At 49.8% G+C, this 26,103-nt stretch overlaps 1 protein-coding gene across 2 annotated transcripts; it reads left to right on the top strand.

Moving 5' to 3' along the window:
• The first annotated feature begins 444 nt into the window (after positions 1-444).
• On the top strand, positions 445-23,478 carry SUZ12 (SUZ12 polycomb repressive complex 2 subunit). Of its 2 annotated transcripts, none has more exons than XM_077460687.1 (15): positions 445-574; positions 4,573-4,637; positions 6,903-6,971; positions 12,184-12,233; positions 12,351-12,436; positions 13,305-13,536; positions 15,448-15,547; positions 15,621-15,726; positions 15,858-16,035; positions 17,282-17,370; positions 18,301-18,444; positions 19,335-19,492; positions 20,285-20,483; positions 21,473-21,552; positions 21,689-23,478. In XM_077460687.1, exons 2-15 carry the CDS (start codon positions 4,603-4,605, stop codon positions 22,032-22,034), a joined length of 1,872 nt encoding a protein of 623 aa, XP_077316813.1. In that variant the 5' UTR covers positions 445-574; positions 4,573-4,602; the 3' UTR covers positions 22,035-23,478. The 2 variants fall into 2 exon arrangements, with proteins under 2 accessions (XP_077316813.1, XP_077316812.1); XM_077460686.1 differs by having other exon boundaries at positions 17,279-17,370.
• The last annotated feature ends 2,625 nt before the right edge of the window (positions 23,479-26,103 follow it).

Raw genomic sequence — 26,103 nt, 5'->3', positions numbered from 1 at the left:
AACAACCAATGCGGCTAAGCAGTGGGAGGGGCCATCACCTATAGTTTGTCTCTATTCCACAAATGTGCGCAATTATAAAGTGTGACCTGTTAGGTATCCATTTACTTGATCTAACCTAATCTTTCACAGTATACAAAAAAATTGAGCTAATTTTTTTTGTACATTTATTTTCTATGCATGAAAGTGTATTTCTTCCCAGAAAAATTGCATTTGAAAGGGCGCCGTGCAGCTACAGTGTGACATAAAATATTGCGATGATCGTCCTAGTACTCGCTATTAGAGCCTGCTTTAAAGACACCAAGAATGTTCTCCATTGTATTGATCGGCATATTTCCCATATCTTGGGTCAGATGACATTGATGATCACATTGGTGATTGGCCTTGTAATTGCTTCTCTGGGTTTTTTTTTTTTTTTTCTTTCCTCTGGATCAACTTTGGATATATTATTTTATTGGCTGGACTAGGTGTGTGTTTTTTATTTTTTTCAACCTGACTAACTATATGTAATAATGTCGTCTCTTTTGCAGAGCCCACCCAGATATATCGGTTTCTGAGGACAAGGAATCTTATTGCTGTAAGTAAATGTTTTCCTTTACCCCCAAATTCCCCTTTACTTGTGCAGATATGGTGGGCGGGGCTCTCCGTGGGCGTGGCTTCGCTAGGTTAGGGATACTGGCTGGTAGAGCTGCACGATTCTGCCCAGAATGAGAATCACAATTTTTTTGCTTAGAATAAAGACGTAAAATCCTTCATGATACAAAAAAAAAGGGCTAACTTTACTGGTTAGTGTGTTTTATTTATTTTCTTCATTAAGGCTGGGTTCACACTGCTGCGATGCGGGAACACTGCGAATCTACAGTGGGTTCCCGCATCGCTGCCCTATGCGAACTGCTGGGAGTGGGAAGTTAATGACTCCTCCAAATCTGCAGATCTGCAAACTCCGACAGGAATCGGAATCGCATGGTGTGAACACCCATGCGATCCGATTCTGCTGCGGACCAAAAAAAGGTCCTGTACAAGTTTGGGCCGGATGTGATGCGAATTCAGCCATACTATCTGTATACTATCTGTATACTATCTGTATGGCTGAAATGGCATCGCACGGAGATCGCATGTGATTTGCACTGCAGTGCGGTGCGTATCACATCCGATTTTGGACATCGCAGCAGCGTGAACACAGCCTTAAAGGGGTTGTAAAGTAAAAATTTTTATTTTTTTAAAATAACAAACATGTCATACTTACCTCCACTGTGCAGCTTGTTTTGCACAGAGTGACCCCGAACCTGCTCTTCTGGGGTCCCTCGGCGGCTGTCTCTGCTTCCTCCCGCAGGTGCTTCTCACGTTAATGCCAGCTCCCTCGCATTGGTGAGAAGCACTGCGGGCGCGCTCCCGTGATACAGCCGGCGGCTATAGCCGCTCGCTGTATCACAAGGCCCCGCCCCCCGGCGCGCTGCGTCATTGGATGTGATTGACAGCAGCGCGAGCCAATGGCTGCGCTGCTTTCAATCCATCCACTCCAGCCAATCAGCGGCCAGGCTGAGCGGCGAAGAGGACGGCGGGGGCGAGCGCGGGATTTTCGAGGGGTCAGGTAAGTAAAACGGGGGGACTGGGGGCGCCGGCAGTGTGAGATGTTTTTTCACCTTAATGCATAGAATGCATTAAGGTGAAAAAACATTTACCTTTACAACCCCTTTAAGTAATTTTTAGTTTAGTTGTTAAGCTTTTTTCACTTGGTCTATTCCATTGACAAATTGTTGCAATGTTTATACTTCAGTTCAACTGATAAAGAATGTTGTGATTCTCGGCAGACTGCCCGGATTTTCTCCCTTTCTTTTGATGGCTTCAGAAGAGCCGAGAGAATTCTCTGCATAGAATCGGGAAACACTTTAGCCAAAGATCGTGATAACGATTAATTGTGCAGCTCTACTGTCCAGTAGATGGTGTTTATTTATTTTTTTAAATTTTATTTTACAAGAGAGAATCTAAATGGTAAAGAGGATCAGTGTGGATGTAGCAGCTCAACTAGCCTCAGCTGGATGGGCATAGATAGATCTCCATATACTGTATCCATACATAGGTAGATCTCCATATACTGTATCCATACATAGGTAGATCTCCATATACTGTATCCATACATAGATGGATCTCCATATACTGTATCCATACATAGATGGATCTCCATATACTGTATCCATACATAGATGGATCTCCATATACTGTATCCATACATAGATGGATCTCCATATACTGTATCCATACATAGATGGATCTCCATATACTGTATCCATACATAGATGGATCTCCATATACTGTATCCATACATAGATGGATCTCCATATACTGTATCCATACATAGATGGATCTCCATATACTGTATCCATACATAGATGGATCTCCATATACTGTATCCATACATAGATGGATCTCCATATACTGTATCCATCCATAGATGGATCTCCATATACTGTATCCATCCATAGATGGATCTCCATATACTGTATCCATCCATAGATGGATCTCCATATACTGTATCCATCCATAGATGGATCTCCATATACTGTATCCATCCATAGATGGATCTCCATATACTGTATCCATCCATAGATGGATCTCCATATACTGTATCCATCCATAGATGGATCTCCATATACTGTATCCATCCATAGATGGATCTCCATATACTGTATCCATCCATAGATGGATCTCCATATACTGTATCCATCCATAGATGGATCTCCATATACTGTATCCATCCATAGATGGATCTCCATATACTGTATCCATCCATAGATGGATCTCCATATACTGTATCCATCCATAGATGGATCTCCATATACTGTATCCATCCATAGATGGATCTCCATATACTGTATCCATCCATAGATGGATCTCCATATACTGTATCCATCCATAGATGGATCTCCATATACTGTATCCATCCATAGATGGATCTCCATATACTGTATCCATCCATAGATGGATCTCCATATACTGTATCCATCCATAGATGGATCTCCATATACTGTATCCATCCATAGATGGATCTCCATATACTGTATCCATCCATAGATGGATCTCCATATACTGTATCCATCCATAGATGGATCTCCATATACTGTATCCATCCATAGATGGATCCCCATATACTGTATCCATCCATAGATGGATCCCCATATACTGTATCCATCCATAGATGGATCCCCATATACTGTATCCATCCATAGATCGATCTCCATATACTGTATCCATCCATAGATCAATCTGTGGATATAGTTATATATCTGTGTGTGTGTGTATATAGATAGAGGGATCTATCTGTGTGTATGTAGAGATATAGCTATATATATATATTAGATAGAGATATATAGATCTATCTGTGTATTAAATAATTTTGGGGGTAATTCATATTTTGCAGTAGATTAGGAGCTGAATGGGTCATTATAATGAACAGTGATGGGTCTGTGTGGAGTTAATAGATGCAAAGATACATTGTGCCAATTGGGTTTTTTTTTTTAAGACGTTTTATTTTGTCTCCAGTTTTAATCTGTTAGATTGTAAGCTCTACTGAGCGAGGCCCTCTGACTGCTCCCACATTGTATTGTAGCTGTACTGTCTGCCCTCACATTGTAAACTGCTGTGCTAAATATATAAAATCCAGTAATAGAGGTTCCATATCATTTTGGTGTAAAGGGATTGTAGGGCTTAATGTACACGGGATGTTTTTTACAACCTCTCCTGAACAAGTTAACTTGACAGATTAGTAATCCGCATTTAAAACGTCCTTTTTGGCGCGTTTGAAAAAAACGTAGCCAAAATTGAAAGACTCCTGTAAACGAACCGCGATTTGCCGCATTTAGGAGTGTTTGGCGCTTGAAATGCCTCTGAACTCCATTTTTTTTGCTTTCCAAATAAAGCCGCTAAACTCCACTGCCTAGAAAGGAGTATAAAGGAGCCCCGTGTACTTGTACTGATAACAAAGGACAGTTGGAATAAATGCCCAACTGCTCATAAATGTCCGTTTACCAGCAGCAGTGTACATGAGACCTGGGGGGTGTTTTTTAAATAACAATCCTGTTCTACTTACCTGCTCTGAGCAAGGCTTTTTCACAGTGGACCCCGATCCTCCTCTTCTGGGGTCCCTCAGCGGGACTCGCTTGTCCCACTATCTAGCGATGCGGGAGAAAGAAGCCCCACTTCTCTCCCCTCCTTCTCTCTGCGGCGCCGGCATTGTAACCAGGCGCCCGGCTGTTGAACTCCGCTTTAATTTGCTGTCACTTCTTAAAAGGCGCTGGCTGGAGTTGGCCTTTAATTTGAGTGCCAGGTTTCCTTTGGGGGGTCTGACACCTGCGGGGGCCTGCTGCACATTACTACTTATTGAAGAGAACCAACCGTGATTGGTTAAAAGTAAGATCTGATCATTCACATTGAAGTATTAGAACTGGAGGGGGGGGGGGGGGTGAAACGTGCCACAGACGTCAGGAGAGGTGGCAAAGTTAAATCTTTGCTGTAGAAGTAAATGTCTCCCAACCTTTCATGGAGAATGTTTTTATGACGGACCTTTCTTATTCACAGCCCATATTTTTGCATCGGACGCTCACATACATGTCACACCGCAACTCCCGATCAAATGTCACAAGGTAAGTAGTGGTGCTGTGCGGGTGGAAGGTTCCCCTCCTATGGCCCTGCATTGGGAAGCATGGAATCAAAGCTGCATTGGGGTTCTCCGGAGCTGGGAAATCTCTTCTCCTCCTTCCCGTGTTGTGGTGTCTTGTAACATGTTCATGTGCTCATTTGTATGACATAATCCCACAATATTCATTTCATGGATGTAAGTTGTAATCCCACAATATTCATTTCATGGGTGTAAATTGTAATCCCACAATATTCATTTCATGGGTTTAGCCCTGTGGGCCTCGTCAGCTGATAGCTTTGTCAGTCTGTCTGCTGTCCAGCTGACCCTGGAAGGCCATAGGACACTGATTACCCGATGATTGGTATATTTCTGTGCAGGGAATTGTCTGGACAATCAGTCAGCCGTTTGTGATTATGGAAAGTATTCTATGTGGTCTATTTTTATACCTCTGTGCTCTCTATATGACCACATGATGAGATCTGTATAGAACAGATATGGGACATGGAAGGGAGATTCCTACAAGACCCTACTTGGGACATGGCAAAGGGATCACTATAAGATCATGTGTGGGATACGGTGGTGGGATCTCTCTGAGACCACTCGTGGGATACGGTGGTGGGATCTCTCTGAGACCACTCGTGGGAGATGGTGGCGGGATCTCTGAGACCACTTGTGAGAGATGGTGGTGGGATCTCTGAGACCACTTGTGAGAGATGGTGGCGGGATCTCTGAGACCACTTGTGAGAGATGGTGGTGGGATCTCTGAGACCACTTGTGAGAGATGGTGGCGGGATCTCTGAGACCACTTGTGAGAGATGGTGGCGGGATCTCTGAGACCACTTGTGAGAGATGGTGGCGGGATCTCTGAGACCACTTGTGAGAGATGGTGGCGGGATCTCTGAGACCACTTGTGAGAGATGGTGGCGGGATCTCTGAGACCACTTGTGAGAGATGGTGGCGGGATCTCTGAGACCACTCGTGGGAGATTGTGGTGGGATGTCTCTGAGACCACTTGTGGGAGATGGTGATGAGATCTGAGACCACTCACGGGCGATGGTGGTGGGATCTCTGAAACATCTTGTGGGAAATGGTGGTGGGATCTCTCTGAGACCACTTGTGGGAGATGGTGGCGGGCTCTCTGAGATCACTCGTGGGAGATGGTGGCGGGCTCTCTGAGATCACTCGTGGGAGATGGTGGTGGGATCTGAGACCACTCGTGGGAGATGGTGGTGAGATCTGAGACCACTCGTGGGAGATGGTGGTGGGATCTGAGACCACTCGTGGGAGATGGTGGTGAGATCTGAGACCACTCGTGGGAGATGGTGGTGAGATCTGAGACCACTCGTGGGAGATGGTGGTGAGATCTGAGACCACTCGTGGGAGATGGTGGTGAGATCTGAGACCACTCGTGGGAGATGGTGGTGAGATCTGAGACCACTCGTGGGAGATGGTGGTGAGATCTGAGACCACTCGTGGGAGATGGTGGTGAGATCTGAGACCACTCGTGGGAGATGGTGGTGAGATCTGAGACCACTCGTGGGAGATGGTGGTGAGATCTGAGACCACTTGTAGGAGATGGTGGTGGGATCTGAGACCACTCGTGGGACATGGTGGTGGGATCTGAGACCACTCGTGGGACATGGTGGTGGGATCTGAGACCACTCGTGGGACATGGTGGTGGGATCTGAGACCACTCATGGGACATGGTGGTGAGATCTGAGACCACTCGTGGGAGATGGTGGTGAGATCTGAGACCACTTGTGGGAGATGGTGGTGGGATGTCTCTGAGACCACTCGTGGGAGATGGTGGTGAGATCTGAGACCACTCGTGGGAGATGGTGGTGAGATCTGAGACCACTCGTGGGAGATGGTGGTGAGATCTGAGACCACTCGTGGGAGATGGTGGTGAGATCTGAGACCACTCTTGGGAGATGGTGGTGAGATCTGAGACCACTCTTGGGAGATGGTGGTGAGATCTGAGACCACTCTTGGGAGATGGCGGTGGGACGTCTCCTTTCTTTTATACACAGCAGTACTGGAGAGGTCCTTTGCTGACCTTGGCTGGACACATCCCACCATCTAGGTAGTCGCCGTCCCGTCTTTCACCCTAAGCTTATGCTTTCTGGCTTCTGCCGAGTCCTAGTGACATCGGCAGTCACCGGAGGGGAGGGGGCTGGGCATAGGGACTGGGTGAAGGGAGGATGGCCTTGTTGTCATGGCAGGACTCTGCTGACTTCTTTTATCTAATGGATTTATGTTTCAATTTCAGGAAAACGTTTAAAATTGATGAATTGCTGCTGAAGGTGGAGAAGATGAAAGGAGACCATGAGATAGACAGGTATTGGGTGGAAGCCGATTGCCTTGTTTATGGAGATCTTTGCCAATCAATCTGACCAAGGAATGAGTATTGCCCATTATTGGAAAGCATAGTGTTGGGACTAGCACAGAAATGTGTGGGACCCCCACCCCTCCCCCCACAGGCAGATATAAAAGATACAGATGACGTAGCACAGAATTAGTCTGTGAACCCTCACCCTGTGAAACAACCCGTTCAGTTTAAACTAGAAATGCAAAACCTTTGTATATACAGTGAGAGGGAAAAGGTATTGGATCCGCTGCTGATTTTGTACGTTGGCCCGCTGACAAACGATCGATCTATAATTTTATTGGTCGGTTTATTATAACAGTGAGAAACAGAATAACAAAAATATCCAGAAAAAATACATTTCAAAAAATGTATAAATTGATTTTCTATTTTAATGAGTGAAATAAGTATGTGAACCCTTCACAGAACATGACTTAGTAGTTGGTGGAGAAACCCTTGAGGTCAGACGTTTCTTGGAGTTGGCCTCCAGGTTCGCACACATCTCAGGGGGGATTTTGTCCTCTTTGCAGACCTTCTCCAAGTCATTAAGGTTTCCAGGTTGATGTTTGGTTACTCCAACCTTCAGCTCCCTCCACATATTTCCTATGGGATTAAGGTCTTCTTCTTGAGCCACTCCTTTGTTGCCTTGGCCGTATGTTTTGGGTCATTGTCATGCTGGAAGACCCATCCACGACCCATTTTCAATGCCCTGACTGAGAGAAGGAGGGTCTCAGCCAATATTTGACAGTACATGGCCCCGTCCATCGTCCCTTTGATGAGGTGATGTTGTCCTGTCCCCTTAGCAAAAAAACACCCTCAAAGTATAATGTTTCCACCTCCATGCATGACGGTGGGGGATGGTGTTCTTGGGGTCATAGGTCCTCCATGTATGACAGTGTGGGATGGTGTTCTTGGGGTCATAGGACCTCCATGTATGACGGTGGGGATGGTGTTTTTAGGGTCATAGGTCCTCCATGTATGATTCTGTGGATGGTGTTCTTGGGGTCATAGGTCCTCCATGTATGACAGTGGGGGGATGGTGATGTTGGGGTCATAGGTCCTCCATGAATGATGGTGGGGGATGATGTTCTTGGGGTCATAGATCCTCCATGTATGATGGTGGGGGATGACATTCTTGGGCTCATAGGTCCCCCATGTATGATGGTGGGGGATGATGTTCTTGGGGTCATAGGTCCTCCATGTATGACGGTGGGGATGGTGTTCTTGGGGTCATAGGTCCTCAATGTATGACGGTGGGGGGTGTTCTTGGGGTCATAGGTCCTCCATGTATGATGGTGTGGGATGGTGTTCTTGGGGTCATAGGTCCTCCATGTATGATGGTGTTCTTGGGGTCATAGGTCCTCCATGTATAATGGTGGGGATGGTGTTTTTAGGGTCATAGGTCCTCCATGTATGATTCTGTGGATGGTGTTCTTGGGGTCATAGGTCCTCCATGTATGACAGTGGGGGGATGATGATGTTGTGGTCATAGGTCCTCCATGAATGATGGTGCGGATGGTGTTCTTGGGGTCATAGGACCTCCATGTATGATGGTGGGGGATGATGTTCTTGGGCTCATAGGTCCTCCATGTATGACGGTGGGGATGGTGTTCTTGGGGTCATAGGTCCATGTGGGAGATGGTGTTCTTGGGCTCATAGGTCCTCCATGTATGATGGTGGGGGATGGTGTTCTTGGGTTCATAGGTCCTCCATGTATGATGGTGGGGGATGGTGTTCTTGGGGTCATAGGTCCTCCATGTATGACGGTGTGGGATGGTGTTCTTGGGGTCATAGGTCCTCCATGTATGATGGTGTTCTTGGGCTCATAGGTCCTCCATGTATGACGGTGGGGATGGTGTTTTTAGGGTCATAGGTCCTCCATGTATGATTCTGTGGATGGTGTTCTTGGGGTCATAGGTCCTCCATGTATGACGGTGGGGATGGTGTTCTTGGGGTCATAGGACCTCCGTGTATGACGGTGGGGGATGGTGTTCTTGGGGTCATAGGACCTCCGTGTATGACGGTGGGGATGGTGTTCTTGGGGTCATAGGACCTCCGTGTATGACGGTGGGGGATGGTGTTCTTGGGGTCATAGGTCCTCCATGTATGACGGTGGGGATGGTGTTCTTGGGGTCATAGGACCTCCGTGTATGACGGTGGGGGATGGTGTTCTTTGGGTCATAGGTCCTCCATGTGTGACGGTGGGGGATGGTGTTCTTGGGGTCATAGGACCTCCATGTGTGACGGTGGGGGATGGTGTTCTTGGGGTCATAGGTCCTCCATGTGTGACGGTGGGGGATGGTGTTCTTGGGGTCATAGGTCCTCCATGTATGATGGTGGGGGATGGTGTTCTTGGGGTCATAGGACCTCCGTGTATGACGGTGGGGGATGGTGTTCTTTGGGTCATAGGTCCTCCATGTATGACGGTGGGGGATGGTGTTCTTGGGGTCATAGGACCTCCATGTGTGACGGTGGGGGATGGTGTTCTTGGGGTCATAGGTCCTCCATGTATGACGGTGGGGGATGGTGTTCTTGGGGTCATAGGTCCTCCATGTATGATGGTGGGGGATGGTGTTCTTGGGGTCATAGGACCTCCGTGTATGACGGTGGGGGATGGTGTTCTTGGGGTCATAGGTCCTCCATGTATGACGGTGGGGGATGGTGTTCTTGGGGTCATAGGACCTCCATATGTGTCGGTGGGGGATGGTGTTCTTGGGGACATAGGTCCTCCATGTATGACGGTGGGGGATGGTGTTCTTGGGGTCATAGGTCCTCCATGTATGACGGTGGGGATGGTGTTCTTGGGGTCATAGGACCTCCGTGTATGACGGTGGGGGATGGTGTTCTTGGGGTCATAGGTCCTCCATGTATGACGGTGGGGATGGTGTTCTTGGGGTCATAGGACCTCCGTGTATGACAGTGGGGGATGGTGTTCTTGGGGTCATAGGTCCTCCATGTATGACGGTGGGGGATGGTGTTCTTGGGGTCATAGGACCTCCATGTGTGACGGTGGGGGATGGTGTTCTTGGGGTCATAGGTCCTCCATGTATGACGGTGGGGATGGTGTTCTTGGGGTCATAGGACCTCCATGTGTGACGGTGGGGGATGGTGTTCTTGGGGTCATAGGTCCTCCATGTATGACGGTGGGGATGGTGTTCTTGGGGTCATAGGACCTCCGTGTATGACGGTGGGGGATGGTGTTCTTGGGGTCATAGGTCCTCCATGTATGACGGTGGGGGATGGTGTTCTTGGGGTCACAGGCAACATTCCTCCTCCTCCAAACACGGCGAGTTGAGTTGATGCCAAAGATCTGGATTTTGGTCTCCTCTGACCACAACCCTCTGAATCATTCAGATGTTCACGGCGGCAAGGCTGATAACAGGGAAAAACCCTGGGAATCCATCTCCCCTTCCCTGAGGAACCTACATTGGCTAACCGTAACGAATCTGATCACATTCAAGACCCTCTGCCTCACCCACAACTGGCTGCATGGAGACGCTCCTCAATACCTACTTGAGAAAATAAAGCACTACACGCCCAACCGCTGTCTTCGATCATCTAACCAAAACCTCCTCCTCGTTCCCAAATCTCGGTACAAATCAAAGGGGGAACGGAGATTCGCTGTCCAAGGACCACGGCTATGGAACGCTCTACCAACCAACATCCACTTGGAAGAAAACCTCCAGGTCTTCAGGAAAAAAAACTCAAGACCTTCCTCTTCTAGAAGCTGGACAACAAAGCTCCGCACAGCGCCTTGATGCGATTCAGTTTGCATTGTGCGCTATACAAATTATTCATTCATTAGTGATCTTCAGACGGACCTGTACATGTGATTTCCTGAGCGGGGGGACCTGTACATGTGATTTCCTGAGCGGGGGGACATGTACATGTGATTTCTTGAGCGGGGGGACCTGTACATGTGATTTCCTGAGCGGGGGGACCTGTACATGTGATTTCCTGAGCGGGGGGACCTGTACATGTGATTTCCTGAGCGGGGGGGCCTGTACATGTGATTTCCTGAGCGGGGGGACCTGTACATGTGATTTCCTGAGCGGGGGGGACCTGTACATGTGATTTCCTGAGCGGGGGGGACCTGTACATGTGATTTCCTGAGCGGGGGGGACCTGTACATGTGATTTCCTGAGCGGGGGGGACCTGTACATGTGATTTCCTGAGCGGGGGGACCTTGCGGGGGCTGCAGGATTTCAGTTCCTCGCGGTGTAGTGTGTTACCGATTGTTCTCTTGGTGACTATGGTCCCAGCTGAGATCATGGAGAAGATTCTCCGGTGTAGTTCTGGGCGGATTCCTCACCGTTCTCCTGATCATTGATCCTCCACGAGGTGAGATCTTCCATGGAGCCCCGGCACGCGGTTCAAACTCGCACAGGACACTTTTTGTATGCAGCTTCGATTCGCAACACATCGATGTGAACGGCACTAATGGAAAATGAAGTTATTTAAATGACTTGTGAATTTGGGCGATCGCAGCGGCTCAGATTCACAATAGAATTCACAGCAGTGTGAACCGGCCCTAAGAGAGTGCTCCTAATCTCAGCTTGTTACCTGTCTAGAAGACTCCTGGGAGACTGTAATCTTGATGATAGGGGAGCAAATACTTATTTCACTCATTTAAAATGCAAATCAATTTTATAACCTTTACTTGAAATGCGTTGTTCTGGAGATTTTTGTTCTCACTGTTAAAATAAACCGACCAATAAAATTATAGACCGATCATTTTTTTGTCAGTGGGCAAACGTACAAAATCGGCAGGGATCTTTCTAATAGTGTCCGGGGAGTGTCATGTATATAATGTATATAATGTGCCTTTTAGCTGTTTGCCTGGAGTTCAGCTTTAAAGCCCAAAGAGCAAAATATTCCTATAGAGAGGGGAGATATACTCCTTCCCACACAAGACTGGACCCCCCCCCACCGTCTTGTATAGTGGACTGTTCCTGACATCAGCCTCCCTAGACCGTGATCCTCTCAGGCTCTGTTATATTATGTTTTCCAGTCTTGTATTGGAAGGTCACAGGGATGGGCTCAGCATTGTGCTGCCCCTCTTATTGGTCACACTGGTGGGGGGTGTTTGTGTAACATTTTGTGTGGGGAGGGGCGTTGTAGTTTGCTTCAATAAATGTCAGATGTGGCGATTTTCTGAGATTTTTTTTTTTTTTTTTCTGTTCAGTCTTTCTGCTCACCTGCAGCTAACGTTCACCGGCTTCTTCCATAAGAGTGGTATGTAGTATCTGTCGCCCTGTGTGCGCGCCTGTGGGTTGGGGTTTGTGACAAGACACAGACTGGGGGGGGGGGGGGGTTCTGCTCCATGACTAATGCATTCCACTTTTCTTTCAGATAAACCATCTCAGAACTCTGAGAATGAACAAAGCTCAGTCACACTGGAGGTCCTCCTCGTCAAAGTCTGCCACAAAAAGCGCAAGGTGAGTCAGTCCGCCGCGGCGTTGGGTCTTGGCGGCGGCTGTGTTGGGCTTTCTGCGTTGGGCTTTCTGCGTTGGGCTTTCTGCGTTGGGCTTTCTGCGTTGGGCTTTCTGCGTTGGGCTTTCTGCGTTGGGCTTTCTGCGTTGGGCTTTCTGCGTTGGGCTTTCTGCGTTGGGCTTTCTGCGTTGGGCTTTCTGCGTTGGGCTTTCTGCGTTGGGCTCTGGCGGCGGCAGCGTTGGGCTTTGGCGGCTGCTGCGTTGGGCTCTGGCGGCGGCAGCGTTGGGCTCTGGCGGCGGCAGCGTTGGGCTCTGGCGGCGGCAGCGTTGGGCTCTGGCGGCGGCAGCGTTGGGCTCTGGCGGCGGCAGCGTTGGGCTCTGGCGGCGGCAGCGTTGGGCTCTGGCGGCGGCAGCAGCGTTGGGCTCTGGCGGCGGCAGCAGCGTTGGGCTCTGGCGGCGGCAGCAGCGTTGGGCTCTGGCGGCGGCAGCAGCGTTGGGCTCTGGCGGCGGCAGCAGCGTTGGGCTCTGGCGGCGGCTGCGTTGGGCTTTGGCGGCGGCTGCGTTGGGCTTTGGCGGCGGCTGCGTTGGGCTTTGGCGGCGGCTGCGTTGGGCTTTGGCGGCGGCTGCGTTGGGCTTTGGCGGCGGCTGCGTTGGGCTTTGGCGGCGGCTGCGTTGGGCTTTGGCGGCGGCTGCGTTGGGCTTTGGCGGCGGCTGCGTTGGGCTTTGGCGGCGGCTGCGTTGGGCTTTGGCGGCGGCTGCGTTGGGCTTTGGCGGCGGCTGCGTTGGGCTTTGGCGGCGGCTGCGTTTGGGTCTTGGCCCTGTCGTAGAGGGTTGGTTCCTTGTAGAAGAGTGACTCGTCTTTCTTACCACGCAGGATGTGAGCTGCCCCATCAGACAGGTCCCCACCGGGAAGAAACAGGTGCCTTTAAATCCTGACCTCAGCTCTTCAAAACCCATCAACTTCCCCTCACTGGCCGTCTCCAGCAACGAGTTTGAACCCAGCAACAGCCACATGGTGAAATCCTATTCTCTGCTCTTCCGAGTCACCCAACAGGGTCACCGCGACTACAACGGCTTGTCCAATGGAGAGACCAATGAGAACATAGGTGTGTATTTCCGATTCACTCCCACGTCCTGCATACCGCGGTGTGCTTTTTTTATATCTTCATGGGGATGTTCAGCATATTACAGGAACCCCAACACTGCACGAGATTTGTCTATTCAATGTGATGATCAAAATGACTTTTCTGTTTCCATCTGCAGTTCTTATCTTCACTATCTGCCTAAAATTCAAATCCGTGGCAGGAAATGACATTTCTGGAGGTAATGTACAGGATGCCCCCAGAAATAGAAGTTCCTGCACTCCTCATTGGCTTACTGCTTTTTCCCAGGAGTTGGTTTTATTGCAACTCTGGGAATGATCATGTGATTACAGCTGGCAGACCCTGGCCCACACCCCCTCCCCCACCCACCTAGCACTAAGGAGCTAGGAAGTGACTGGAATACATGTAACCTCCCACTGAACAGCAGCAGGTAAGGCGGCCATGACACTTGAAGAGCGCTGTCTAATGTATAGTATTGATCTGGAGATCAATACTCTGCCCCAGCCATCCACCCCCACAAATCGCCCCCTCCTCTCAAAAGTGGATTTAAGTGGAAAAGGGTATTCTTGCTCTTCTGGTAGCACAGGTGTCGGCTCTTCCCATTTGCTATATATATATAAAAATGTGGGCTTTTCATTTGTTTATCTGCGTTTTAATCAGCCTTGAGTCCCGTTATCGGGGGGATGAGCTGAAAACCCCGCCAGTGCCTGGCGACCTTCATCCTGGTGTATGGGGTATGGCGACCTTCATCCTGGTACATGGGGTAAGGTGACGTCCCGCTGGTACATGGGGTAAGGCGACCTTCATCCTGGTACATGGGGTAAGGTGACATCCCGCTGGTACATGGGGTAAGGTGACGTCCCGCTGGTACATGGGGTAAGGCGACCTTCATCCTGGTACATGGGGTAAGGTGACATCCCGCTGGTACATGGGGTAAGGCGACCTTCATCCTGGTACATGGGGTAAGGTGACGTCCTGCTGGTACATGGGGTGAGGGGACCTTCATACTCGTACACGAGAAAAGGTGAGGTCACGCCGGTACGGGGGGGGGGGGGTGAGGTCACGCCGGTACGGGGGGGGTGAGGTCACGCCGGTACGGGGGGGTGAGGTCACGCCGGTACGGGGGGGGTGAGGTCACGCCGGTACAAGGGGGGGTGGGGCGAGGTGAGGTCACGCTGGTACAAGGGGGGGTGGGGCGAGGTGAGGTCATGCCGATACAAGGGGGGGTGGGGCGAGGTGAGGTCACGCCGGTACAAGGAGGGTGGGGCGAGGTGAGGTCACGCCGGTACAAGGGGGGGTGGGGCGAGGTGAGGTCACGCCGGTACAAGGGGGGTGGGGCAAGGTGAGGTCACGCCGGTACAAGGGGGGGTGGGGCGAGGTGAGGTCACGCCGGTACAAGGGGGGATGGGGCGAGGTGAGGTCACGCCGGTACAAGGGGGGGTGGGGCGAGGTGAGGTCACGCCGGTACAAGGGGGGGTGGGGCGAGGTGAGGTCACGCCGGTACAAGGGGGGGTGGGGCGAGGTGAGGTCACGTCGGTACAAGGGGGTGGGGCGAGGTGAGGTCACGCCGGTACAAGGGGGGTGGGGCGAGGTGAGGTCACGCCGGTACAGGGGGGGTGGGGCGAGGTGAGGTCACGCCGGTACAAGGGGGGGTGGGGCGAGGTCACACCGGTACAAGGGGGGGGCGAGGTGAGGTCACGCCGGTACAAGGGGGGGGGCGAGGTGAGGTCACGCCGGTACAGGGGGGGGGCGAGGTGAGGTCACGCCGGTACATGAGGAAAAGTGAGGTCGCTGAGGGCATACAATAAGAACTCTGGGCTTATTCCATGTATTCGATTCTGGATCTTTCAGGTGGAATGTAGCCCTTTGTTTCTCAATGTAGATCTACTGACTTTGTCCCCTTTGTTCTGACAGATGTCACAGAGGACCCTCCCACCAGAAGGAAACGTAACGCCTCCAGCCGGGATGACGACAAGATGTTTGTGGCGCAGATGACGGTTTTTGACAAGAACAGGTGAGGTGACAATCCGCCATGTCCTGTATATTGGTATCCTCAGCCGGCTGTGACACAATTCTTTTGGCTCCAGGCGTCTCCAGCTACTGGACGGTGAATATGAAGTCGCCATGCAGGAGATGGAGGATTGTCCTGCCAGTAAGAAGAGGGCCACATGGGAGACCATCCTGGATGGCAAGGTAGGTAGAACGGACAATGCATGACCTATTCTGATTGGGTGGCGATGGTCTGATACTCTCATCTGCTGTTCACACGTTCACCTCCTTTCCATACACATGCTCTGTCACTAATTATTCAATGTCATTTTCAGCGGTTGCCTCCCTTTGAGACCTTTTCTCAGGGTCCAACCCTACAGTTTACTCTACGATGGACAAGTGACACGCCCGATAAATCCACCGCGCCAATCGCCAAGCCTCTCGCAACACGCAACTCTGAAAGTATCCCCCAGGAACACAGGCCGGCAACTGTCAAACCTCCACAGACTATAGGTGAGAGCGGAGTGACATCTGAGGGGTCAGCTGACCTCGATATCTGACACAGTGTAGTGTGCGTGTCACTCTTCATATATAGCACACTGGGATGTGATCTATGGGCTTGTTTACACTTGCTGGGGATGTTCTGAAGGGGGGGGGGGGGGTAGTAATAAGCTGGAAATCTGCTGGGCAATAGAAAATCAACGCACGCGTCATTTGCCAAGCTAAAAGCATCAAAAACACACCAACATGTAGAAGCAGTAGGCACTATGTGTGACGTGTAAAGAGCCCTCACAGGAGAAGAGGTCCCCTTGGTGAGAGGAGAGGTTGAGCCCTCACAGGAGATGAGGTCCTCTTGGCGAGAGGAGAGGTTGAGCCCTCACAGGAGATGAGGTCCTCTTGGTGAGAGGAGAGGTTGAGCCCTCACAGGAGAAGAGGTCCCCTTGGTGAGAGGAGAGGTTGAGCCCTCACAGGAGAAGAGGTCCTCTTGGTGAGAGGAGAGGTTGAGCCCTCACAGGAGAAGAGGTCCCCTTGGTGAGAGGAGAGGTTGAGCCCTCACAGGAGAAGAGGTCCCCTTGGTGAGAGGAGAGGTTGAGCCCTCACAGGAGAAGAGGTCCCCTTGGTGAGAGGAGAGGTTGAGCCCTCACAGAAGAGGTCCCCTTGGTGAGAGGAGAGGTTGAGCCCTCACAGGAGAAGAGGTCCTCTTGGTGAGAGGAGAGGTTGAGCCCTCACAGGAGAAGAGGTTTATTTGGTGAGAGGAGAGGTTGAGCCTTCACGGGAGAAGAGGTCCTCTTGGTGAGAGGTTGGGGAAGTTGCTGGGATTTGGTCATCTGTCATATCCGCTTGGGAAGGTCATGCCTCTTCTCAGGTTCAGAGCAATGAGTGGAAATATGAACCTGACATGCGAGAGCTGAGATGACAAGCCGCGTCTACTCAAAGAAAACCCTTTCCACACTACTACAGGAACACGGCCGCTCTTCTCTGATTGGACGGATCGGGGGAGCACGTGCACAATGGTGTTTTTCTTTCCCGGCATGTTCAAGAAGAAACTTTAACCTCCTCATTGTTGGGTTGAAGCTGTTTGTGCTGATCTTGTAGAGCTTTGTTAGAAGTGCTTTATAAAAAGTCTGAATGGGGTTGCTGGGTTTGGTTGAAGTGTTCTGAATCAGTCTCGGCGTTGGTTGGGTCATGTGATCACTGCTGCTTGTTAACTGTCCCGTAAGCTGTCCCCAGCCGTTCAATCAGACTTTATTTCCAGCAGTGAAGGAGTCTATGTCCTCGGATCTTCCATCAAAGAGAGAGAAGGATGTCTCCCTCGAGCCTCGTCAGAAGCTGCGCATATTTTACCAGGTACTTACCGCTGTCGTGACTTCCCTCCTCTCCTCGTTGTAGCCGTGCATGGTGTACATACATCCAGTGACTATATTACTTCTATAGAGTCCCTCCTCTCCTCGTAGTGGTCTTGTGTAGTCTGCATACAGCTGGTGACTACTACTACTATAGCTTCCCCTCGTAGTAGTTGTGTATAGTGTACATGCATCCAGTGACTACAACTTTTAGCTTCCCTCTTCCCCTCGTAGTAGCTGTGTATGGTGTACATGCATCCAGTGACTACTACTTCTATAGCAGTGATGGCGAACCTTGGCACCCCAGATGTTTTGGAACTACATTTCCCATGATGCTCCACTACACTGGAGAGTGCATGAGCATCATGGGAAATGTAGTTCCAAAACATCTGGGGTGCCGAGGTTTTCCATCACTGTTCTATAGCTTCCCTCTTACCCTCGTAGTAGCTGTGTATAGTGTACATGCATCCAGTGACTAGTTCTATAGCTTCCCTCTTACCCTCGTAGTAGCTGTGTATAGTGTACATGCATCCATTGACTAGTTCTATAGCTTCCCTCTTCCCCTCGTAGTAGCTGTGTATAGTGTACATGCATCCAGTGACTAGTTCTATAGCTTCCCTCTTACCCTCGTAGTAGCTGTGTATAGTGTACATGCATCCAGTGACTAGTTCTATAGCTTCCCTCTTACCCTCGTAGTAGCTGTGTATAGTGTACATGCATCCAGTGACTAGTTCTATAGCTTCACTCTTCCCCCTCGCAGTTGCTGTGTATAGTGTACATGCATCCAGTGACTAGTTCTATAGCTTCACTCTTCCCCTCGTAGTAGCTGTGTATAGTGTACATGCATCCAGTGACTACTTCTACCAGATTGTCTGTAGAGGACTGACCGCTCTGTACAGTAGAGTCTTATGTGTGTTGGTTTTGTGTCTTCCAGTTTTTATACAACAACAACACTCGCCAGCAGACGGAGGCCAGAGACGACCTGCATTGTCCGTGGTGCACGCTTAATTGTCGCAAACTCTATAGTTTGCTGAAACACCTCAAACTATGTCACAGTCGCTTCATCTTCAATTATGTGGTAAGGTTCCCATACTGAGCCCATATTGTCTGTGATCCTGAGGAGCAGTGGGTGTACGAGATGCAGGAAGGAGCAAATTCTAAGCTAGGCTTGTGGGTTTAGATGGAAATGTCCCCTGGGCACCTCGGGGAGCCTCTCCTGATGAGTTCACGTCGGAGCATTACCTAAGCCATAGTGTGCCACATTAGTAGAACAAACTCTGCCAGTTACTGTTTTGGGTTCTGCACCTGATTGACAGAATTTTCAACAGTAGAGATCCAATATGTCATATACATTGTGTGGTTATATCAATGAGAACTCCAACTTTTTTGTTTTTATCCTGTACTAAAATTTAATTTTGCGATATGTTTGTAATAAATTGAACTTCATCAAATGATATAGTGTTCCTTTTCTGGTACCGGTCCGCTGAAAATATCCTATATCTTTTTAAACAGTATATGCATCACTGCACGGGCAGAGACAGATAAGAGCGGTCTGCTGGTCCTCTTTACATGTTGAAAATTGTGTTTTAAAGGGGAAAATGTTCCTCTTTAAACAGAATTTTCAACATGTAAAGAGGACAAGCAGACCGCTCTTATCTGTCTCTGCCCGTGCAGTGATGACATTACATGAGCAGAGCCTGTAGTATTTATTACCTCCTCCACCCTCCTGCACTCAGCCGAGCAGGGTGGGCAGAGGGATCAACAGGCACTGTATGCTCCCAAATTATTCTGCTGCCTTATTCAGAGACCGTATAGATCAGTCCTAATCAAGGGGCTTGCCCCCCATTATCTGCTCCATTTCCTTAGCTTAGAAAAGGGGTGCAGGCATATTGCATGTTAGTTCCACCTCCCCCCAGTGTGTTGTTAATAGTCTGAAACTTGTACACATCATTGTCCTTCTTCCCACAGTATCACCCCAAAGGTGCCCGAATCGATGTCTCTATCAATGAGTGCTACGATGGATCGTATGCTGGGAACCCTCAGGACATTCATCGCCAGCCGGGATTTGCTTTTAGTCGGAATGGGCCTGTGAAGAGGACCCCCATAACTCACATCCTTGTGTGCAGGTAGGCCCCCTATCATCTACTGCAGTGGTCCCCTTTTTGGTACTAGGGATCAATTTTGTGGCAGCCAATTTTTCTAGGGACCAGGGTGGGTGCCCTTAGCCCCCCCTTCACACCACAACCCGTTTTACAGTGTCCTCCATTTCCTTTCACGTCATATTGCCCCTTTTACATGAATGTAAAGAGGGCTGCAATGTAAGGGCCGCACTGTGATATGAAGGGGGCCGCACTGTGATATGAAGGGGGCCGCGGTGTATGATTGCAGTGTGCCTCTACAGTGCATTCCCCTTTTTAATCAGTGTCCCTTGCAGTCATGCTCCCCTCCCCCTTTTTCCTTCCTCCTTTTCCTACTGCCCCCAGTCTCTACCTCCTTGCTTGGTTCTTCCTGTGGCAGGGTAGAGCCTTGTCTTCTCCTGGGTCACCCCCCCCCCCCCCCCGGGAGAAGAGGAGACTCTAAAGAGGAAACACGGACTCAGTGACCCAGCTGCTCAGCGGGAGATGAGTGGCGACTGTTGGCTGTGATGGGACTGCGTCGCCGCTCTCCTCCCACTGCTTGGCCCGGCCATCAACAGGCCATGGGCGGGTACTGGTCCAGGGGTTGGGGACTCTGGGCCTCCAGACAAAGCTGTCCAGCAATTGGTTTTCTTTTTAATTCCCAGAGTGGGGCTTTAAACTTAACATTCATTCACATGTGTTCATATGGCGAGAAATCCGCCTGTATCACCTAGAAGACTTCTTGGGGTGGGTTTGTCTTGAATGTGTAATCTCATAACCCAATTTCGAACCTGTTCCCAGGCCAAAGCGCACCAAAGCCAGCATGTCCGAGTTCTACGAGTCGGAGGATGGGGAGGTGGAGCAGCAAAGGACATACAGCAGTGGCCATAACAGACTGTACTTCCACAGTGACACCTGCCTTCCTCTCCGGCCCCAGGAGATGGAGGTGGACAGCGAGGATGAGAAGGACCCTGAGTGGCTGAGAGAGAAAACCATCACTGTAAGTAGTCAGAATTGTACTGAATGCTGAGATCATAATAGTCCAGTTAGGTGGGCTGTGAAATTGTTGCTTCAGGAAAGTGAAAAGCTGAGCGTACCAAATATGAATTAAAAAGTTCAGTTTGTTTTTATGTGCCCCAGAAGTATCCAGTTATTTTGAGGGTTCGCCAGATCCCCTTTGATCAGGGAGGGGTTCTTAGGTTGTAGTACTGGCCCTGATGAAGGCAGACTAATGAGCCCCCAAAACACATCGGCTGCTTCTGTGATTTGTATTGTTTGAAATAAAAACTGACCAGACTTGCTAAAACACCTTTTTTGTCTTTGGTTATTCCTAAGGGAAAAGATTTAACTGGGTCTGACTAGAACCATGCATCTGGTACAGGAAGTGCCAAGTGTTCCTAGCGCTGTGTACAGGGGACGGGGAGTGCCGAGTGTTCCTAGCGCTGTGTACAGGGGACGGGGAGTGCCGAGTGTTCCTAGCACCGTGTACAGGGGACGGGGAGTGCCGAGTGTTCCTAGCACCGTGTACAGGGGACGGGGAGTGCCGACTGTTCATAGCACCGTGTACAGGGGACGGGGAGTGCCGACTGTTCATAGCACCGTGTACAGGGGACGGGGAGTGCCGACTGTTCATAGCACCGTGTACAGGGGACGGGGAGTGCCGACTGTTCATAGCACCGTGTACAGGGGACGGGGAGTGCCGACTGTTCATAGCACCGTGTACAGGGGACGGGGAGTGCCGACTGTTCATAGCACCGTGTACAGGGGACGGGGAGTGCCGACTGTTCATAGCACCATGTACAGGGGACGGGGAGTGCCGACTGTTCATAGTGCTGTATACAGGGGAAGGGGAGTGCCGAATGTTCATAGTGCTGTGTACAGGGGATGGCGATTGTTTTTCATATATAACAAGCTAATATCGAATGTGTAGATTAGGATATTTTCATTTCCTTAGCGGGCACTCTACATCACATGTTGTGTTTCTTGCAGCAAATTGAGGAGTTCTCTGATGTCAATGAAGGGGAGAAGGAAGTGATGAAGATGTGGAACTTGCACGTCATGAAGCACGGGTAAGCATGGGTTGGAGGACCTTGGCCTGGCCCTGGTCTGATGGGCTCCAGCAAGGGTTCGGGGTGGAGTAAGATGGGTGTGTCTTGTGGGTGGGATTATGTCCTGCGGGGAATGACGCCATCTTGCTCCTTGCAGGTTCATTGCTGACAATCAGATGAATCACGGTTGCATGCTGTTTGTGGAGAACTATGGACAGAGAATCATTGAGAAGAATCTGTGCCGTAACTTCATGCTCCACCTGGTCAGTATGCACGACTTCAACCTGATCAACATCTCCACCATAGACAAAGCTGTGTCCAAACTCCGAGTCATGCAGTACAAGATGGAGAGGGGCGAGTCTCCACCCTCCGCCCCCGAGGAGTGTCCTGAAGAGCTGCCCCTGCCCACCAATGGCTTCGGCGAGACCAACGGCAGAGAGAGAGCTTTAGAAAACGAGAGCGCCTCCGGGGTCCCTAAACAGAGTAAGAAGCAGCGTCTGTAGGGGCGGGTCTCCAGGCATGACCTGAACTGTGGCTGAATGGAGCTTCCACCCCCAGGAGCCCAGGCAAGACTCAGATCCTTGTGCAAGGGCCCCTGCACAGCAATACACGTTCTCCATCCAAATCTGGACCTGTTCTTACCCCCCCCCCCCACTGCGCCGGTCTCAGTAGATGCACAACCCCCACCTTTTTATTTTATTATCTTCCCCCCCCCCAGACAACTTCTGTTGTTGCTTCCAGAACTGACTGTTATTTTTAGACTTTTCATAATAACGGGATTTTTAAGTACCGTCATGAATTTATCTGAATGAATTAGTTTGATTTTCGGGGGGCCCTATGAAATGAATTTTGGCCCCCCCCTGCTTATATATATTTATGGGTGGGAGCAGGCGGCCTCTGACATAGCTGGTTCTGCTGCTCTGCCTCTTCTTTTTATTTTTTAATAGGAGTTTTATTTAAAGTGTCACTCCACCCCAAACTGATATTTCTGTCTTGTCCAGCTGGAGCGGTAACACCACCTTTGTTTTTTTGTTTATTATTTTTTTTTAGCTGATGTCTCAGGGATTCGCTGATGAGAACTTGGCACTTTTAGTTTCCAGGTCCGCACACCCTACCGCAGCCATTAAAGAGGGTCTCGCTTCCCCCTGTTGTTAAATGAATTGTATATTATGGGATAATGCAACAGGAGGAATGAGACTACCCCCGAGGTGTTGTGGGATGAGAGCCAGGAACCTAAGGGAAGGAGATCTCGGCCTCTAGCATCTCCAAGACATAAAAACAAAAAAGCCATTGGGTCCCCTCCCCCCCCCCCCCAGCCTCCATCGGGAATATCACTTTTAGGTGGACTGTCCCTTGAAGGGTGTGGAAGCACTGTACATGGCGGGCGGCGGAGAGGCGCTGAGATAGCGGCGGTCCTGGCTTTCCGCCGCCCCTCACTTCTAATCATGACATTTCCCACAATGCACTGTTATCAGAGGATCCTTTTTTCTTACTGCGTTTTCATTGTCTTTATTTATACCAAGCGATGCTGCTGGAAGGTCCAGGTATTCTCACCCTCCACCTTTTTTTATGTGTGTGACTGCGGATGTACATAGAGCCAAGCCGGTAAAGGTGCGACCTTCCTTTTCGTGATGCTATTTAATGACTTGTGTGGCTGTTCAGCTCCCAGCCGCCGCGGACCCTCTCCCACACTTCGCTTCTTCATGATAGAAATCAATTACATTTTGCTTTAAAGCCTCATCTCCTCCCGGCGAGCGTCGTCTGCACTCCTGTAAAGACTTTGGCTCCTGTAGGTAGACGTAGCGAGCGTTTTCGGCTTACAGACGGCAGTGTTTGCACATGGTATGGTGACGGCCCCCCCCCCCCCCCAAGCCTTCCCTTTACATAGTCTATTCCTTCGTCCAGTTAACTTTTGTCATGTCTGTTTCTAATAAATGATAAAATGGGTCTGGTGTCCTCTGTGTGTGTGACTTAGAGAAATGAAGGATTATCAAAATTCCAGGTTTCCCGGGAGATGGGGGGATTATACAGTGGAACCTTAGATTATGAGCATGATCCATTCCAGGAGAATGCTTGTAATCCAAAGCACTCGCATATCAAAGCGAGTTTCCCCATAGAAGTCAATGGAAACTAAGATAATTTGTTCCGCATTGACTTTGCATGCAATACCGCATGTGGCCAGAGGTGGGGGGGCGCCAGAGAGCCCACAGGGACAGCTCGGCTGAACTCGGAAAGGCTCGGGAGCAGAGTGTTTCCGAACGGCTACGAATCGTTCCGAGTGTCGCCAACACCCCTGCACCTCTGGCCAGAGATGGGGGGGCGCCAGAGAGCCGCGGCGACAGCTCGGCTGAACTCAGAAAGGCTGGGGAACAGAGTGTTTCCGAACAGCTACGAATCGTTCCGAGTGTCGCCGACACCCCTGCACCTCTGGCCAGAGATGGGGGGGGGGGGGCGCCAGAGAGCCACGGGGACAGCTCGGGAACGGAGTGTTTCCGAATGGCTACGAATCGTTCCGAGTGTCGCCGACACCCCTGCACCTCTGGCCAAATGCTGTACTGCACACCCCATTAGCTTGACTTCTGTTCGTTTTGTGAGACAGCACTCGCAAACAGTCAGGATTAAGAAAAAAAAAAAGTTGCTCATCTTTCAAACCGCTCGTTAACCGCATTACTCATTAACCAAGGTTCCACTGTATGTGCCAAAATATCCATAAAAATACAATTTTTTTATTAGTTTTTAAAATCATCACACAATAAAAACCACTTTAACAGATGCCATCCAATCAGAGAGGTACATATACAACTTTATGGAGAAAAACTGGTAGATTAACGCATTTCGCATAGACAGAGAGCTTCTTCAGGATCCCCTTTCTTGTCTTTTTAATGTAGAATTATAATAGCTGACAAATAACATGATAAACAAAACATTAACCACTTCAGCCCCGGAAGGATTTACCCCCTTAATGACCAGGCCATTGTTTTCCAATACGGCACTGCGTCGCTTTAACTGACAATTGCGCGGTTGTGCAATGTAACCAAATAAAATTGATGTCCTTTTTTTCTTCCACAAGTAGATCTTTCTTTTGGTGGTATCTGATCACCTCTGCGGTTTTTAAGTTTTACTAGACTGCGTCATTGCGGCGGAAAAATCTGACCCCAAGTGACACTTTTTGGGGACCAGTGACACCAATGTAGTGATCAGTGCTAAAAAAAAATGCACTGTATTACTGTATAAATGACACTGGCAGGGAAGGAGTTAACAGGGCGGTCAAAGGGTTAAACGTTTTCCCTACTGGTGCTTTCTTACTGTGTGGGGGAAGTGCAGACAGGAACACAGAGATCGCTGTTCCTAATTACTAGGAACAACAGATTGCCATGTTGTTCTCTGTCAGAACGGGGGTCTGTCTTACATAAACGGATCCCTGTTCTTCCTTTCTGTACCACGATCGTGGGTGGCCGGCGGACATCGGGTCAGCCGGGCACGTGCATTGGCTTCTCCTCCGTGCAGGAGGCTAAATCACACCAGTGCACAAAGCAAGGTCCATAAAGACATGGATGAGCGCGTTTTGGGTGGAGGAACTTGATTGGCCTGCAGAGTCCTGACCTCAACCTGATAGAACACCTTTAGAATGAAATATATGGGTTTAAGGTCAGGACTCTGTGCAGGCCAGTCAAGTTCTTCCACCCCAAACTCATTCATCCAAGTCTTTATGGATCTCGCTTTGTGCACTGGTTGGAACAGGAAGGGGCGGTCCCCAAACTGTTCCTACAAAGTTAGGAGCATGAAATTGTCCAAAATGTCTTGGTATGCTGACGCCTTAAGAGTTCCCTTCACTGGAACCTCTGAGATGAATTCGAGCTTAGACCAGGCCTTCTCGTCCAACATCAGTGCCTGACCTCACAAATGCTCTTCTAGAAGAATGGTGAAACGTTCCCATAGACACCCTCCTAAACCTTGTGGACGGCCTTCCCAGAAGAGGTGAAGCTGTTATAGCTGCAAAGGGCCAACTCAATATTGAACCCTCCGGACTAAGACTGGGACACCATTAACCACTTGCCGACCAGCTCGCGCACACATATACGTCGGCAAAGTGGTTTGTTCCTGCGAATCGACATGCCCGTACATCGGTTCCTTTAAGCGCAAAAGCAGGCGTGCGGCCACCCACGATCGCAGGCGCATAGCTGCAAAGGGTGGGCCAGCTCAATATCGAACCCTCCGGACTAAGACTGGGAGGTCATTAAGGTTCATGTGTGTGTAAAGGCAGGCGTCCCAATACTTCTGGTAATATAGTGTATGTATCGCGGTCGGTATAGAAAATAACAATCCCCCCCCAAGGGGTACACGTGAATCAAAATATCTGGTGGTAAGAATCTCTGCAGCAGCAGGAAAGGGTACAAAAATAACAACTCACCCAAATAATCCGCTGACCTCCTAAAGGGAACCAGAATCCACCACTAGGCGGGGACTCCTTGTACTGGGCATCCAAATAGCTGTGTGTGGCAGACGTTGTGCTGAGGTCACAAGTCTCCTATGCCAATTATTGTAACGGAACGTCCCACACTCTGCTTGAGT

The sequence above is a fragment of the Lithobates pipiens genome, unplaced genomic scaffold (genome assembly GCF_037356315.1).
Source record: "Lithobates pipiens isolate NorthernLeopardFrog02 unplaced genomic scaffold, aLitPip1_a1.2 Scaffold_28, whole genome shotgun sequence".
Lineage (NCBI taxonomy): Eukaryota > Metazoa > Chordata > Amphibia > Anura > Ranidae > Lithobates > Lithobates pipiens.
The sequence above is the reverse complement of the archived record's forward strand: the minus strand, read 5'-3'. Positions and strand labels throughout refer to the sequence as shown.